The sequence below is a fragment of the Dermacentor variabilis genome, chromosome 7, assembly GCF_050947875.1.
Source record: "Dermacentor variabilis isolate Ectoservices chromosome 7, ASM5094787v1, whole genome shotgun sequence".
Taxonomy (NCBI): Eukaryota; Metazoa; Arthropoda; class Arachnida; order Ixodida; family Ixodidae; genus Dermacentor; species Dermacentor variabilis.
The window spans coordinates 170,989,890-171,005,100 of record NC_134574.1 but is presented as its reverse complement, the minus strand read 5'-3'; the positions used below and the strand labels follow the sequence as shown (position 1 = coordinate 171,005,100).

At 48.4% G+C, this 15,211-nt stretch overlaps 1 protein-coding gene across 5 annotated transcripts in view; it reads right to left on the bottom strand.

Annotated features, from left to right (window-relative positions):
* Window positions 1-230: 230 nt before the first annotated feature.
* Window positions 231-15,211, bottom strand: part of trh (PAS domain-containing protein trachealess) — a 534,047-nt gene continuing 519,066 nt past the window's right edge. For all 5 annotated transcript variants that reach the window (XM_075700282.1, XM_075700284.1, XM_075700286.1 and 2 more), the window contains one exon: window positions 231-5,420. In XM_075700282.1, the coding sequence (XP_075556397.1) occupies window positions 4,407-5,420 (1,014 nt within the window). In that variant the 3' untranslated portion in view covers window positions 231-4,406. The remainder of the gene's footprint in view (window positions 5,421-15,211) is intronic.

Here is a 15,211-nt window from a genome sequence, read left to right as displayed (position 1 = left end):
ATTGCCACATGTATTCCCAATTCTCTGTGAATCCTCTGCATTGTGCACTGGCAGCTTTATGTCGTCCGCGTATATTACCCAATAGACATTCTGTTGCAGCATCTGCCTGTTACGGTTGTAAGTCATCGGCAAACCTCCTCCACCTAGAGGATTTCTGTAGGAGTGATTTGCCAAAGACTTCATTCTAGAGGAACGAAAATAAAAAACAACACGAAACGGAGACGTTGTAGGTTTCAGTGAAGTTTTTATTTGCTTGTCGCTTGAGTCTGTTTTACAACTTCGCTCAATATTAAAAGTGCGTTTTGAATTTTGATTTCACGTCCACAAGCGTGTCCTATGGACACTCAACCGACGTGCGATGTTCCTGCCATCATGGCGGGAGTGACAGACTGCAAAGATTCGAGACACGCCGAGAACGTGCTGCTGCATAGCTCGATGAAAAGCGAGACGCTCTAGTGTCATGTCCGAGCTGAGACCAGCGATGCGTGTGACTCAACGTGAAGCGGCTGCCGCCGTATGCATAAGTCAGGCTACGATCGTGAGTGGCGAGGTACACATTTTATGTCTACCTAAAATTAAACCCATACGTGCTCAGTTGAGCTGTTCGGTGCACTCTGGTAACGAGCAGATTTGAACAGCTTGACAAAGGAACCGCGAATTTAGTCAGAACTCTGCCCTTGTGCTTCCTTCCGCTGTTAGAGGAGAAGAATGCGAATAGACTTGCAGCGATGTTTCGAAAAGCTTGCCGCCAGATTCGTACAATCATTATCTCTCTTTTGCGTTTGATGTCCCACGTTTAGAATGACTAACTGTGCCAAGTTTATAAAGTAATTTTACCCACATATGAGCCGGAGATAATGTCATTAGAGATTTTATTTCTGCTTGTTTCAACCAAAGGAATACGAGTGCTACGACAGAATATTTAGTGGAATGCTCTGAAATAATTTCGGCCACGGAGGTCCCCTTGCGTGAGCGTTCTACGTCAGAACACGGCCGCTGTGGTCTGGAATCGAACCTGCGACCTCGTGCCCAGCTGCAGAACGCCGCAGACACTAACCAACGAGGCGTGTGCCAAAAGCCGTATTTGTAAGTTAAATTCCACGGCATGAACGACAAAACGAGCCACATCATTACCCTAGCCAGAGTAATTTTTACAGGCTCTTTGGAAATGCGTGAGACGTCAGCCTATGTCATGGCGTTAGCGCGCTCTGACGTCGGAGGTTAAGGAAGTCCTGTCAGTCACGACCGTAGTGCGAGCGCAGCCGAGTCAGCCGGTATTTAGAGTTTGGTTTCGGATGACAAACAAATGAAAAAAGGAGAAAGAATGAACGCATACAGTGTCGACATAAACTGTAGACCTTGAGAATCGCATCTATGAGCCTTCACATCGTGACTGCCCTGCTCAGAGCTGAAAGCGACGATGGCGAGCCGATTTTCATACTTTGCAAAATACAGGATTGTAGGAATATTCGAAATTTTCGAATACTAATAACGTACTTCCGTTTCGAATCAAAGTATTTTTTCCAGAACTTCATACGCGATTTCTACGAACATTCGATCACTGGATCACCAAATAAAGAATAATATAGAATGATTGAATATGCGATGTCGAATATGAAATTAGTGGTTTTTTGAATATTCGACATTCATTATGTCGTATCTATGGATATTCAGACATGAATATTTACGAATGTGCCATATCGAACATGACAGTATTGATTTTCAAATATGCAAACTTCGACATTTACTTTTTCTTCAAGCATCTCCTTTTGGATATTCTTAAGTATGCGAAAACAAACCTGAAAGCATTTGATTGCGAATGTGCGATCTTTTGCCGTATGAACGGGGTCGCTACATTTAATCTACATTCCCTGTTAAGAAAATAAACAATGTAAGTCAGCGGCCGCTTGGTGTACCAGTTGTAAGACAACCAGAAGCTGTGGTGACTGCCCCCTGAAACTTACTTTGCACATTTGCAGCTTCCTAGAGGAATGAACTTCAAGAAAGGATAGAGCGTAATGGGGGAAATAAATCAATTTTGAGCCACCTTGAGTCGCCATGTATTTTTTTTTCTACTCGTAAAAGCGGGACAATATTCGTTGTTCAATTCGAAAATCTAGGTACGCACTCTTACAATATTCCCATTCGAAGATTTCAGTATTCAAACACTTCCGAAGAAATGACATAGAATTAGAGCCCGCTATCACGTCGAACTCTGCTCTGAGCTCAAGACTGCAACAGAAGTCGTGGGTGTAAAAAGAGTGAGAGTTAAAGGGAGCACAAGAATGAGGAGAAGAACGAGAAAAAAAAACACGGCGTTCACTGCACCGCGTACGCTTCCTCGTCTCCTATAACGGTTTTTCTATGCTATATTAAGTGTATATATAATATATAGATATCTTATATCTATATAAATTTTGTATCACAATTCGCCAACATGGCTGTCACCCACGCACGCCTGCTCCGCACACAGCCTCGTGGTGGAGAGGGGGCGAAAGTGGAAAGGAGGGCAGAGAGGCCGTAGCACGGGCATTAGCCATGCGGAGGATGCACCGGTACACAACACAATAACCCACACGCACTCGCGCATCCCTTAAATGGGTCCTGCAAACACCGTCCGCCAGAGCAGTCGCTTCTTGTAGAGCGTGCCACTTTTCCTCTCCCTGTTCCAGTGAGTCGAAGCTTACAGCTAGTCCGAGAACGGGCACTTCAAGTTTAACAACATAATTGATATGCTACACTTTTGGAAATACGATTGCCTCACTGCTGAGGTTATCCGGGCCCTAGTAGCCAAAAAGAAGAACGCACGAGCAAAAGACGGGTGGCGACGACACTCCTCTATTCCAGCACCAGTTGTTCCCCGTGATATCACTGATTTTGGCAGCAGACGTTCGCGGCTGCTTAACTGGTCACGTATTTCAGTAAGAATGAACGTGAGCAAATACTCTATACTGCGACATTTGCGGAGTTTTTTCATGCACCACACGGTAGTCCAGGCACGAGGAAACACGGCGAAATACATAACGCTACAGTGAGGTCATAGGTGCCACGGTTTTAGTGGGGTAGCTAATAAAACAGCAATTTGGCGTTCATTTTTACTGCTGATGTTCTTTCTCCATTCCTTTCTACACAAAGGAAGCCATTACAGATGCAAAAAGGAAAGCAAGTGAAATTCATAATGTCAGAGTGGCGTCATGTTGAGGTCTCTTCCGTTCCTTTCTATGGCTTCGCGCACCAGTTATCAGTCATGACACTTCTTTTAATGTCGAGTATCTTGCAGGATCATCCTCCTAACACAGAAGCATCGCAAGGCCGGTTCTCTCGCGAACTTCCTGACAAACATCTCTAACAAAATTTAATACAACAGATGTCAGATGTTAGCGCGCACTAGACAGCTTGTCACTCAAATTACTTCCGGTCTGATGGAAAGGCCCCGGGTAATTGTTGAGAATGGTTTGATTGATTGATAAGATGAAAAACGTTTTGAATAGGTTTCTACTGCAAGGAGGATAGCGTAAACATTATTTTCTCTTTTTTTATCCAATGCACTCGTGAGCGCGTTCTCTACTCTCATTCAAGATAAACACCCAATGGCGGCCTTCGTATTCGATGACGACCGGTGTGAATCCTGACGCAACTGTGTCGACGAAATGAAATAGCAAGCGCAGCAAGGAGGTGTTGCAGGGCCCATTTAAGACACTGATCAAAAAGAAATGAGAAAATAAAAAAAATGCGACGTACACAAGCTCGATGTACAGTCACGCAAACAGGCACACTCGCAGGATCAGTTGACGAGAGAAACAAGAACAAAAACGCACCAAAACGAAAAAGAAAAGCAAGGAGTCCTCGCAAACGTGGAATGTATTTGTGGCATCAACGCCGACTGAGCTTTCGGGTTTCCGTACGAGGAGGACATATATATGTACACCGAAGGCATTTGAAGGAAGTTGGAAGAGACACCACTCTGTCGGGAGTTGACAAAGTAGTGTTGGAAAAAGATGGGTACACAGGGAAGCTGAGACCAAAGGCAACAACAAATACTACAACACGGGGCTCACCATGAAAAAAAAAGAAAGAACAAACAGAAGCAAGGAAAGCCGTGTCACTGGGATATCTCCACAATTTTTTTGTTTGTTTCGTTTTCATTTCGCGAACGCGGACCATCGCGCTCACGCAAGAAGTTGCAGCAGACAACTCTCTTCGTAATTATTACACCGAGCCACCGGGACGTACTCGCGCAAGGTAAATCTAGGGCAGCCCTCCACCGACGCGAATCGGCGTACGCCCGTTGGTCTTGTGTCCAAAGTGTTCGCAGAGGGCGCCGCAACAGACTCGTCAAAAGTCACACATTTACACACGCGCACGGAAGCAGCCAGAGTGGGTGATTCACAGGATTGCCGGCCGCGCTACGTGTTCGGCTGCTGCGAGTACCAGGCACCGTTGGGCTTGCCGTACAAGTGGAATCCGCCCGCGTAGAGCTGCTGCTCCTGCGGCGTCGCGTAGTCCAGGCTTCCGGGGTGGACCAGCACCTGCGGCTTGAGGGGCAGCTCGGCCGCGGACACGTAGTGGCGCATGTGCGGCATCGCCGCCGCCGCGGCCACGGCCGCCGCCTCGGAGAACGCCGGGCTCTCGGCGAGTCCCAGCTTGTTGTCGCGGGGCGACACCGACGACGGCGGCGTGACGGCCGAGAACGGGGGCGGCGGCTCGACGTAGCCGGCGTACGGGGGCAGGACGAACGCGTCGGGCGTCGTCCACGGTCCCTCGGGGGGCGTCGGCACGTCTCCGTAGTACGTCGGCCGCGAGGAGGCGGCGGACACGTGCGACCCGGACCGTATGACCGACTCGCGGTTGACGTACAGCTGCCGTAGCAGCGTCGACGCAGGCAAGGGTCCGCCGGCGGCGTGCGGCGACGCCCCGGCACCGGCCACGCCGGATTGGTGGGGCGCCCCGATCCACTGGATGGCCGCCGAGCGCGTGGAGCGCACCTCGGGCAAGTGCTTCTTCATGGCGTCCTCCAGCTCGCGCACGGTGAGCCCTTCGCCGGTGGAAACCTGGCCGCTTCCTCCCCCCGCTTTCCAGGGCCGCGACAGACCGTCGGGGCCGTCGCAGGAGTCGTCGCCGTTGCCCGACGTCGGGCCGCCCTGGGAGGAGACGGCGCCGGTGGACGAGGACGACGCCGGGTCGTCGACGACCACCAGCGGCGGCTCGGAGGCGCGCCCGTAGCCGTCCGGCGGTGGGAGGCTCCGGGCCGGGCTTGGCGGCTGTAGGCTCGACGCGCGGCTACCCGGCCGCGAGCACTTGGGGCTGGCGCGGCTTCCGCCAGCCGCTTCGTCCGAGCTCCGCTTGCGCGAACTCTTGGCGTTGCTGGCCGGCGTGGCCTCGTAGCGCGCTGGACTAGCCGATGGATGTTCGGCTCCCTCCTGCAACCACAGAGACGACGCCGTTACAACAACTGAAGCGCCATGGTACAAAAGAACAGCCTGCAGAGTAGAGTCGTGACCACTTTGTTCAAGTGCGTAGTATAAGCGGATACCAGATGTCGGATCCCTACTTTTAATGCAACCTTCTCGATAAGATTGGTGGTCGCGCACTGCGTTGTTGTCAGCACACAACAAAGAAGGCCTCACACGGTGACCAGCTTAGCCTGGCAATTTGGTAGCGACACGCCTTTCGCGGCGTAGCGAAACACATCTGTCGATGGCAACGTTTCTAACAGACCAGTGAATACATCATGCATGTCACGCCGTATCATGCAAGAGAGCAACGTAGGCAGCATGGCTCACGCTTGGCCCGTTTGCGCTTCGCAGGTTTTCCTGCCATCGTTCCTTATGCTGTGTCTGCCTCCTGTTCAGATGGTAGTCAACAGCTGCACGACTCTGGAATGCCTGGACTACACCGAAGAATGCTACGCTTTTCCGGGTATTACCTCGGATGTTTTCGCAGAACCGCAGCTCACTGCCTGAGGCTACCTTTGTCATGCCTTTATAGCATGACAAACGCATGATAAATAAGGCAGCATGGCTCACGTTTGGCCCGTTTGCGCTTCGCAGGTGTGCGAAAAACATTCTTTACGCGCTAAGAAAAGCGACACCCCGTGTTTGCTTTTAATCCCTTGCCCAGAAATGTTTTATGAAACTGCCTTACTGTTTTTCCTTAATCTTTCTACTGCTGTGCTCCAGTGATGTGGAAACAAATCCGGGGCCTGACACGCGTTCGGCATCGTTGCTTTCCTTGGGAGACTTGCCCGATGACCCCGCAGAACAAATTTGGGTTATATTTCATTTGCACAAATATGTGCATAATCGTTCTGTGTAATCAGCAAAAAGTCGGCCGAGCTGTCCGCTGACGTAAAAGCCATAAAAAGCAGTTATAAAAGTATCCAAGTGAAAATTGGCAACTTTCACGAGAGATCGGATAAACTAGAAGAAAAAAAACTAATTCTTTTTACAATATTTATGAAGAATTTATCGGAGTACGCCATACGATGGAAGGCGCTACCACCCGGCAAGACTCTTTCGAAGCTCGCCTAGACGATTTAGAAGATAGATCGCGTCGTGACAGCTTAGTTTTCCGTGGTATGCCTGACTCTCCCGAATAGAGGGAGCAGTCTGAAGCACGTGTGAAACCTGCCCTTCTTTGTGTTGCAGATAATTTGTCCGATAATGCTATCGATCGTGCGCATATCGTATGGGACCTTTCGCTCCCTATAAGTGCCGCCCAAATGTGAAGTTTTGAAGCTACAAAGTCAGACAGAGTATTTTGAGTGCAGGGAAAAAGCTAAAATAAAGTAACACACCATGAGCGAAGATTTTTCTCCCGCAACACGTCGCATACGTTCGAAACTGGCTAATTTTGTCTAAGGTCAATCGGAAACGCAGCCCTATCAGCTTAGGTACAATACCCTTGTCATTAATAAAAAGCATTACGTGTACACCTCGCAAACAGACAGCGCCGCTGAACGTAAACAAACTGCCTCGTCTGGTGACCGCCGTACAGATGCCGACGCAACTAGTGGTGCGCGAGAGGCTGTGGGCAAAGTCAGTTGCACGCATCTCTACTTTCCACAAATGTTCGAAGTTCGTCTAGTAAACGTGACTTTTTAAACTCTGCTATTGATACTTGCAAAGCAAATGTGCTCGTATTAACAGAAACCTGGCTTCGGCCAGAGGTAATGGATAACGAGCTTTTTTCTTCAGTTAATGAATTTTCTGCGTGTCGCTATGATCGACTGTCGCGGAAAGGCGGTGGTGTATTGCTCGCCATTTTGAAAGAAATCCCGTCGCACCGCATTCACATTCCAACTGAGTTGAAAATCGTTTGGACTGTCGCTGAATTTCTCAAGCAAAAAAAATAATTATTGGCATCTTTTACTGTCCCCCTTCTCAAAGTCGCCTTTTCATTAACGAACTAGACGACGTGATTAACTCTGCGGTGTCTCAATTCCCGAGTTTACCGCTTTTCTTAATGCGGCATTTCAACATCCCTAACGTCTCGTGGGATTTTGAGCCACCTGCACTGAACCCTCCTTCTTCCCTTGCATGAGTTCTTTTTTTTTTTTGGGTATGTGCGCTGTATTTTCTATAACACAATTGATAAAGCAACCAACTAGAATAGCAGAATCAGCAGCTAACACTCTTGATCTTGTATTCGCAACATACCCTGAATGCGTTTCTAACGTCACTCATCTGCCCGGTATAAGTGACCACTCCATTATGTCATTTCGCAGTAGCATTTCACGTCAAAAGTGCACAACCAGAAAGAAAGTTATGAAAAATTACAAAAATGCGAACTTTGAACTAATCAACGAGGAACTTTGCGTTTTTCCTGACGGTTCTTTCGATGGTTTTGAAGAGCGTACGGTACAATCAAACTGGAATTTCTTTTTATCCAAGGTTAAACAATTAACAAATAAGTACATACCCACTCGTACGATAATTGCGAATGCTGAGGCACCATGGTACAACTCATAGGCACCGACTACGGGAAACTCCGGGGCCCGAGCTCCCTCCGGAGTTTCCCGGGAGAGGGGGCTGAGCCCCCCCCCCTCCCATACACACACCTAAAGTGCCATTACCAGAACTTTGTCACCCACATCACTTGAAGTTTCTTTTGACTTGCCTTGACTTTTTCACTCGAAACTTTTCTGGGGCTAATAGCTTACTGCATTATTGTTGGCGTGGACGTGGAGGACTTCTAATTCATAATTTCGCTTTATTTCTGCAAATCCTGACAATAGGAGGACACGCGCATAAGAAGCACTAGGCGCGGCTGCCTCATCAGCATTTTCTCAACATTGTTTTACATTTCCATGGTAAACACACATAACAAAGTTTATTATATCTTTCAAAGAGGTGAAGGCAGCCAATTAAAGAATATTTCTAAAGTTATGGATAGCCAATGCCTAGAGAATGAATATGTTTCTGTATGTTTACCATGCTTAGAAGTGCTTTGCGTGCTTTCTTTACCACGAAAAAAAAAAAAACTATAGACTTCCGTGACCCCTTCGGCAGAGTCAGCATTGCTTCTCTTTCCAGTAAGCAATGCTAACGACTCATGAAAATAAATGTTTCTAATAATTAAGAGCATTTACTAGGGATGGAAACGTCGCCAGTTGCATGCAAAGGTCATAAATATATACAGGGTGTCCCAATTAACTATCATGCACCAAGGTTTAAAAAAAGAGCAATGCGTTACTCGAAGAACACCTAGTGCATATTGTTTACAGTACAGTAGAATATCTGCCAGTAATTGTTCCGTCATTAAAATTTAATTAGATAATTGAAATTAATTATCTAACTCGAGACATACTATTATAATTATCATAATGTCAATGAGGCATTTGTAGGCACAGCCAAGGGACACCTAACCGCGGCAATTTCAGCGACGTACTAATTGGGTACTAATATTTTTCCTACTGAAAAATAAAGAAGAACGGTAGATTGGGCGAGTTGCTGCTTTTAGATAATGTTTAAAAACAGCGGTAAAAACGTACACCGGACAAGAGAATAGAGGATGACACGAAAGGGGGGGGGGAGTGCACGCACCATCCTCTATTTTGTTGCACGGTATACGTTTTTAGCGCCGATAAATAAACGCCGCGAAATATGGAGAATACCACGTGACTGCACTGCTACCCAGATCATAAAGCAGTGCCCTCGAACAGGCTCCATCTGAGTTAGTCAAAACGAAATAAAGTAAAACTCTCCGGTATGTATCATCACGCATTTATCACTGACATAACGTTGGCATTTCATTTTGTAGGACTTCTACTTTCCCGTATTCATTTTCCCCCAGAACTTGCGAGGAGTGGAACCATCTTCCTGTCGTCACTGCAGACATTACAGACCATCAACGTTTCAAGAATGTCTTAACAGTAATTAAACAGTTTGTTACTTCACAATCGTTTCTTTTTGTTTGCTTGCGCTTACCTGTATCATCCTCTTGTGAGTTCATAACGTTTTATAGTTTGATGTTTTGTATTGATGATTTGATTTGATGATTCGAGGATTGTATTTGTATTATATTGGTGCATTATATACCTTTATGTATTGGTGTATCTTTTCACAGAAATGTTTTTTTCTTTTTTTCCTCTTTTACCACTCCCCTCTGTAATGCTTAGGGTGCAATAAATAAATAAATAAATAAATAAATAAATAAATAAATAAATAAATAAATAAATAAATAACGTGAAACGCTCAATAATGCAACCTAAAGTAGGCGAAACTTGTGTCGTCTGCTCTATATATTGTATTTAAGTGCTTTTTTTCGTGACGTCACTTTTATGTTATGAACTTTAGAGCTGTTTATCGCACACTGTCTGCTCTGCCTTCTGTTTCTTTCTCTAGACAACTTCTCCATCTTTTGTAGTTAAGCGATCTTTTTTTTATTTATTTACCAAAGCATGCAACGGCAGAAGAATGCTTTTCGTTCTAAAGGTCATGCCCGTGGGAGCGCTAAATTATACGCGTGCGTCTTGGCTAGGAATAGGAGGAAGTTGGAAGCCAATAAGACAAAAAAGGGATGCGTGGAAGTTGCAGTGGTATGATGAATTTAGACAACTCTGCAAAAAGACCGGACGAGTGCTGCGCTTTCTAGTTTATTCATGAGCCCGAAGACTAAAGATGTGCACATACATGTGCCTACACACAAAGTCAGGAAGCGCGCAGGAAAATGACCACATTATTTGAGAAAGAAAATATGTAGTTTTCGCTTTCGAAAAGCGGTGCGACTAAAAACCCGTACGCAACCTCATCATAAACCGTTTTGGGTGGGGCGCGCGAAAAACTCTCATGCCCTACAATAAAACCTCGTTATAACGAAGTTGAAGGGCGGTCGTAATTACTTCGTTGCAACCATTAGTTCTGTATAGCCACGATTCATTTCTATACACAATTAGCAAGCAAGAGAGGATGTACTCCCCAGCAAATCTCGCAGCAGCCCGCCACGCGAAAAAGAAAATGGAGGTCGCACGAAAAAAAAACGAAGGAAAGACAGCAAGGAATTGCTACTTTATTCACGCCAAACGGTTCATCACAGTTCTAACAACAGCACAGCAGCTGGCGGCTCACTTCGCAGAAAAAAGTCCGTGACAGATTTTTGCCGCGTCTTCCTCGGGCGAATGATGGCTTTTTCAGCTGCAGCTGCCATTTCGAGTCGTCCTCGCCGTTATCGTGAGCCCCAAAGAAGCGGCGCAGCAGGTCTGCCGCGTCCAGCGCTTGTGCGGGCGTCGGTACGTCGAATTCGCCAATATTAGGCTCCGGGCTGTCGTCGACACATTCGTCACTGTCGTCATTAGGCACCCCCATCACTGCGCGCACAATTTCCGCCTCCGTTAGCTCTTCCGTCGTCGCCGCGTCAGCATCGGCACTGACGTACGTGCCGAAGGTGTCATAGTCGGGCACAACGCCGGCGTCAAGGAGAGCGTCCCACGACGCTAGGGCTTGGTCGCCCGCGGCACCCTCGTCGGCGGCAGCACCGAGATCTTCGCTGTAACCGCCGCTGCCGACGCCAAATGAGGCATGCCGGAAGCAATTGGCAATCGTACTTGCCGGTACAGCCATCCAAGCAGCGTGTAGCATCTCGATCGCCATGTACCAGTCGACCGTGGACTCGCGCTTCATGCTCATATTGAGCAGAATCCGGCCGATCACACGCTTGCGGTAGCCCGACTTAAAGTTAATGCTAACTCCTTTGTCCAGGGGCAGCACAACTGCAGTGCAGTTTGACGGCAAGAAGCGTAGCTCGATGTTTTTGAGCACAGCGACAGTGTGGTGGGCCGCGCAGTTGTCCAGTACGAGGCGTATCTTCCGGTTCAGCTCACCCGGCGGCTCGTCCCACACCCGCAGCCATTGTGCGAAAATTTCTCTCGTCATCCAAGCCTCACGGTTGGACATATAACTAACTCACTTAAAGCTTTCGTTAGCCTTTGAAGCATAGTGGTGAGCACTTTTGCCGACCACGAGGGCGGGCACCTTTTCCCACCCATGCATGTTGGCACAAAGCAACACGGTTACGCGGACCTTGCTCTGCTTAGCGCCCTGGCAGCGTTCACCTTTGAGGGCGAAGGTTTTTTGCGGCAGCATCTGGTAGAACAGGGCTGTCTCATCCGCGTTGAACAAATCCTTGGCACTGTATTTTTCTAGCAGCTGTCCAACGTTTGTCTCCACCCACGCCACTGCTGCTTCGCAGTCGACAGACTGCGCTTCCCCGCTGACAGCACTGCTGACGATGTCGTGGCGCTTCTTGAAACGCTGCAGCCAGCCGACACTCGCCACAAGATCGCCGTGCCCCATGATGCACGCGAAGCCCCTCGCTTTCCGCTTCAACAGTGCCCCATTCACAGGAGTGCCGCTTGCTCTTGCGTCCAAAAACGAGACCGCCTTCTCTACAGCTTCGAAAACGAGGGTTCGCAGCTTCTTTCTGTCGCCTTTTACGCCACGCGCCACAGCACTTGACAGCATCTTTGCTGCTCAATATCGTCGGCAGCGTGCTCAACTCTATGCCGAAATCTTCGGCCACTTTTTCTTCTTCACGCCGGACTCGACGGCTTTCAGCATAGCCACCTTCCGCTCGATTGATATCGTTTTGCGCTTAAGTTTGCCGTTGTCCATCTCCTTCCTGACGACGGGAGCTCGCACGAACGAACCGATAGGAACACTGATATCGTTGATGTCACGGAGGAAGGAAACTAAGGAGAGGCCCTGACGTCACTCTTTGTGAAGCAAAAGTGAAGCCGGAAGTTGGCGTTGCTCATGGCGATGCTCCGCCTTTTGTGCCACCCTCCTCTCTTGTTTACATCTTTCGCGAAACCACGCTGCGCTGCGCGTGGTTTCGCGCACGCTCGCGCAACATCCGGCAGAGCACGGTGCAGGTAACACAGCGCAACAAGACACGGTGACTAACGCAAACCCGCCCACACAGCGCCTTTGCCACGGCACGAAACCTACCAGAGCAACACGTGTGAGCGCTCAAAAAATCAGAACAACGCCGCCATTGTGGCCCAAAAGGCGTGGCCATGCAGCAAAAAAAAATAGAAAAGCAGCGAAAAAATGAGAACCTATACGTCATTTCCGCCACACTTTTCTCCTAGCGCGCGGAGGGGGTAGGGCCTCTCCTTAGTTTCCTTCCTCCGTGGTTGATGTGCACGGAAGCAACGACAAGCAACAACGAAACCGCAGTCGGCGCCGCCCCACGCACGCAGCGGAAGAGCGGGCGGGTCCACCAGTTCCGTGGGAAAGGGGAGGCCGGGAGACGCGCACAGGAGACGCGAACATGCTTGTTGTGGAAAAAAAATGGCGACGATTAAGTTACTTCCTAATGGGAAATTTGAGCGCTGCTCTTCAGCTGTTTCTGATTTTCTACGTACTGAGGCAAATAACTCGAGCAACACATGTATGTATAGTTACAACTTTTTATTATTCACTTCTTCAAGAAACACTCCACTCCCAGTTCTTGATTGTCATGAAGGTAGCTTTGTGGTCAGAGAAATAGATGGACCATTGCTAGACTTGCTGCACCAATGCTTGGTTCGGCGTTGCGCATTTCTGGATTCTGGCGTCGACGGCGCTGAGCCTCTGCTCGGTCAGCTCGTTTAGCAGCAGCGGCAGACGAAGGACTTACACCGGTTGCCTCGCTCATAGCTCAGAAAGAACTGGCTGAGAATAAACTACTTATATACGCAGATGGATTATATTATAATATAAACCATCTGTGAGCCTCGGACACTCCGCGCGGTGCGGAACATCTCGCACCAGCCGCCGTAAACGGAGTGTAGGTTGGCGCAGCTGCCTCGATTATCGGAGGGTTGCGGGAGGCAGCGCGTAGGCTCATAGGAACGTTGCGCGGCGAAGAGATGGCAGCGACTGACTGGCGCCGCTGACGCTGCTAGCGAGTCAACTGAAGGTGGCTTTGCCTTTCGGCTCGGGAAGCGCGCACCGTGATCCACCGATACCGAGCCGGCGCTTCGGCGACCGGAGAACACCGCGTGCGCTCGCGCGGTCGCCGCCACGGAGGAGCGGAGGGGGGGAAGGGGTACATGCAGAGGCGAACGGCGGCAGCTATGCGTTTCGGCTCGGGCAGCAGCACATCATCGCGATCAGCCGTAATCGAGCCGGCGCTCTCATTGCCGCCGCACATGGGTGGCATTGGAGGAAGAGCGAAGAGAGCAGGGCTCGCGCGGTGCGCGAGAGATGGTGCCGGGAGAGCGCTCAGCTAGAGCAGCGCGCTGGCCCCGGCTACGGAGCTGGTTATGGCGAGGCACGACGGCGCCGCGAAACGCAGGAACGGGCGACAATGAGCTGCGCTCCAAAGAAAAGGTTCGTTACAGCCAATGCTAGGAAAATTTAGCTTCGTGAAAACGAGGTTTTTCAATACATGGGCATCTATTGGAATTTCACGGGGAATGACGATTGTTTCGTGATATCCATTGGTTCGTTATATCTGGTTTCGTTATAAAGAGGTTTTACTGTATATTACAGCGGGACTAAACTGCGCATGCGCGGGACGCAAACGGTAGTATTTTGCGGGTTACGTATGCAGGTTACCTTTAGCATTTAGTGTTACGTGGCTTGAGCAGTTAGCTTGATACCATGGCGTAGGAAGCCTTCACACATACACAAGCTCAAGCGCTAAGACAGGCCGGAGCTCCCTGCCATGGCTATGAGATTATCAAGAAACTATATGAAAAACAGGCCTCCCTACGATGCTGGTGTGAACGCCGCCTGCGGCAGATCAGAATTCATCATTGCGACTTGCTTTTCACTGCGCTCGCGAAATGCAAAACGTAAATAGGCTTTCATATAGTCTGATCTCACTTCAAATATGAGTAACAACTGAATACTGGTAAGCGCAATTCCAAAACAGGACAGAAGATAGACACCGAAGCACAGGACACGTGCTAACTCGCAACTAAATTTTAATCCAAAGACTTCGCCTACCTAAGTACACAGTAGACCAGGATCGCGCAAGCGCACTGGCCAGAGAAACCATGGAGGCATATCATAGTAGAAAGAAAAAAAAAGTGCCTGAATTAGTGATACGTCGTCTGTTTTGCATAGCAAAGAAAAGCAGTTTTTAGAAATTATGCTGTAATCTATATGCTTCTTGATATGATGCATTGGTTGACTTGATGGGCAGTGCACTTGCGCGATTATGGTCTGCTGCATACTTAAGTAGGTGAAGTCTTCAGAATAAAATTTAGTTGCGAGTTAGAGCTTGTCCTGTGCTTCTGTGTCTATACTATGTCCCATCTTGGAATTGTACTTACCGATATTCAGTTGTTAAGCATGAACCAACAAGCCCAGCAACAAATCTTGTTAACGATCAAATATGAGTCGTGATTTGTCACCATTTATATTCGTTTTTTACTCAGAAAATTTAAATTTTGCACACAAGTGCAATATAGTTGCAGGAGGTGCACTGCTTCCGACCTTTCCAGTTATACTCCACTTAAACCTACCTATTTTGTCACTGTTTTGAAGTCTTGATGATGTCAAGTCTGACTAAAGAATCGGCCCCATTGTGGTTTCTGTGAAAGTGGTTTGATTTTTGCCTACTAGACTGTGTCTGTTAGACCTCTACTATGCTACGTCTGCTGAATGCTCACAAGTAGGCATTTACTAGTATTCTGCTGGATCACGTCCCCTAGATCCCTAACAGACGGCACCTAGCAGATGTCTATGGTTGACATCTGCTAGATGTTCACTGCATGGCA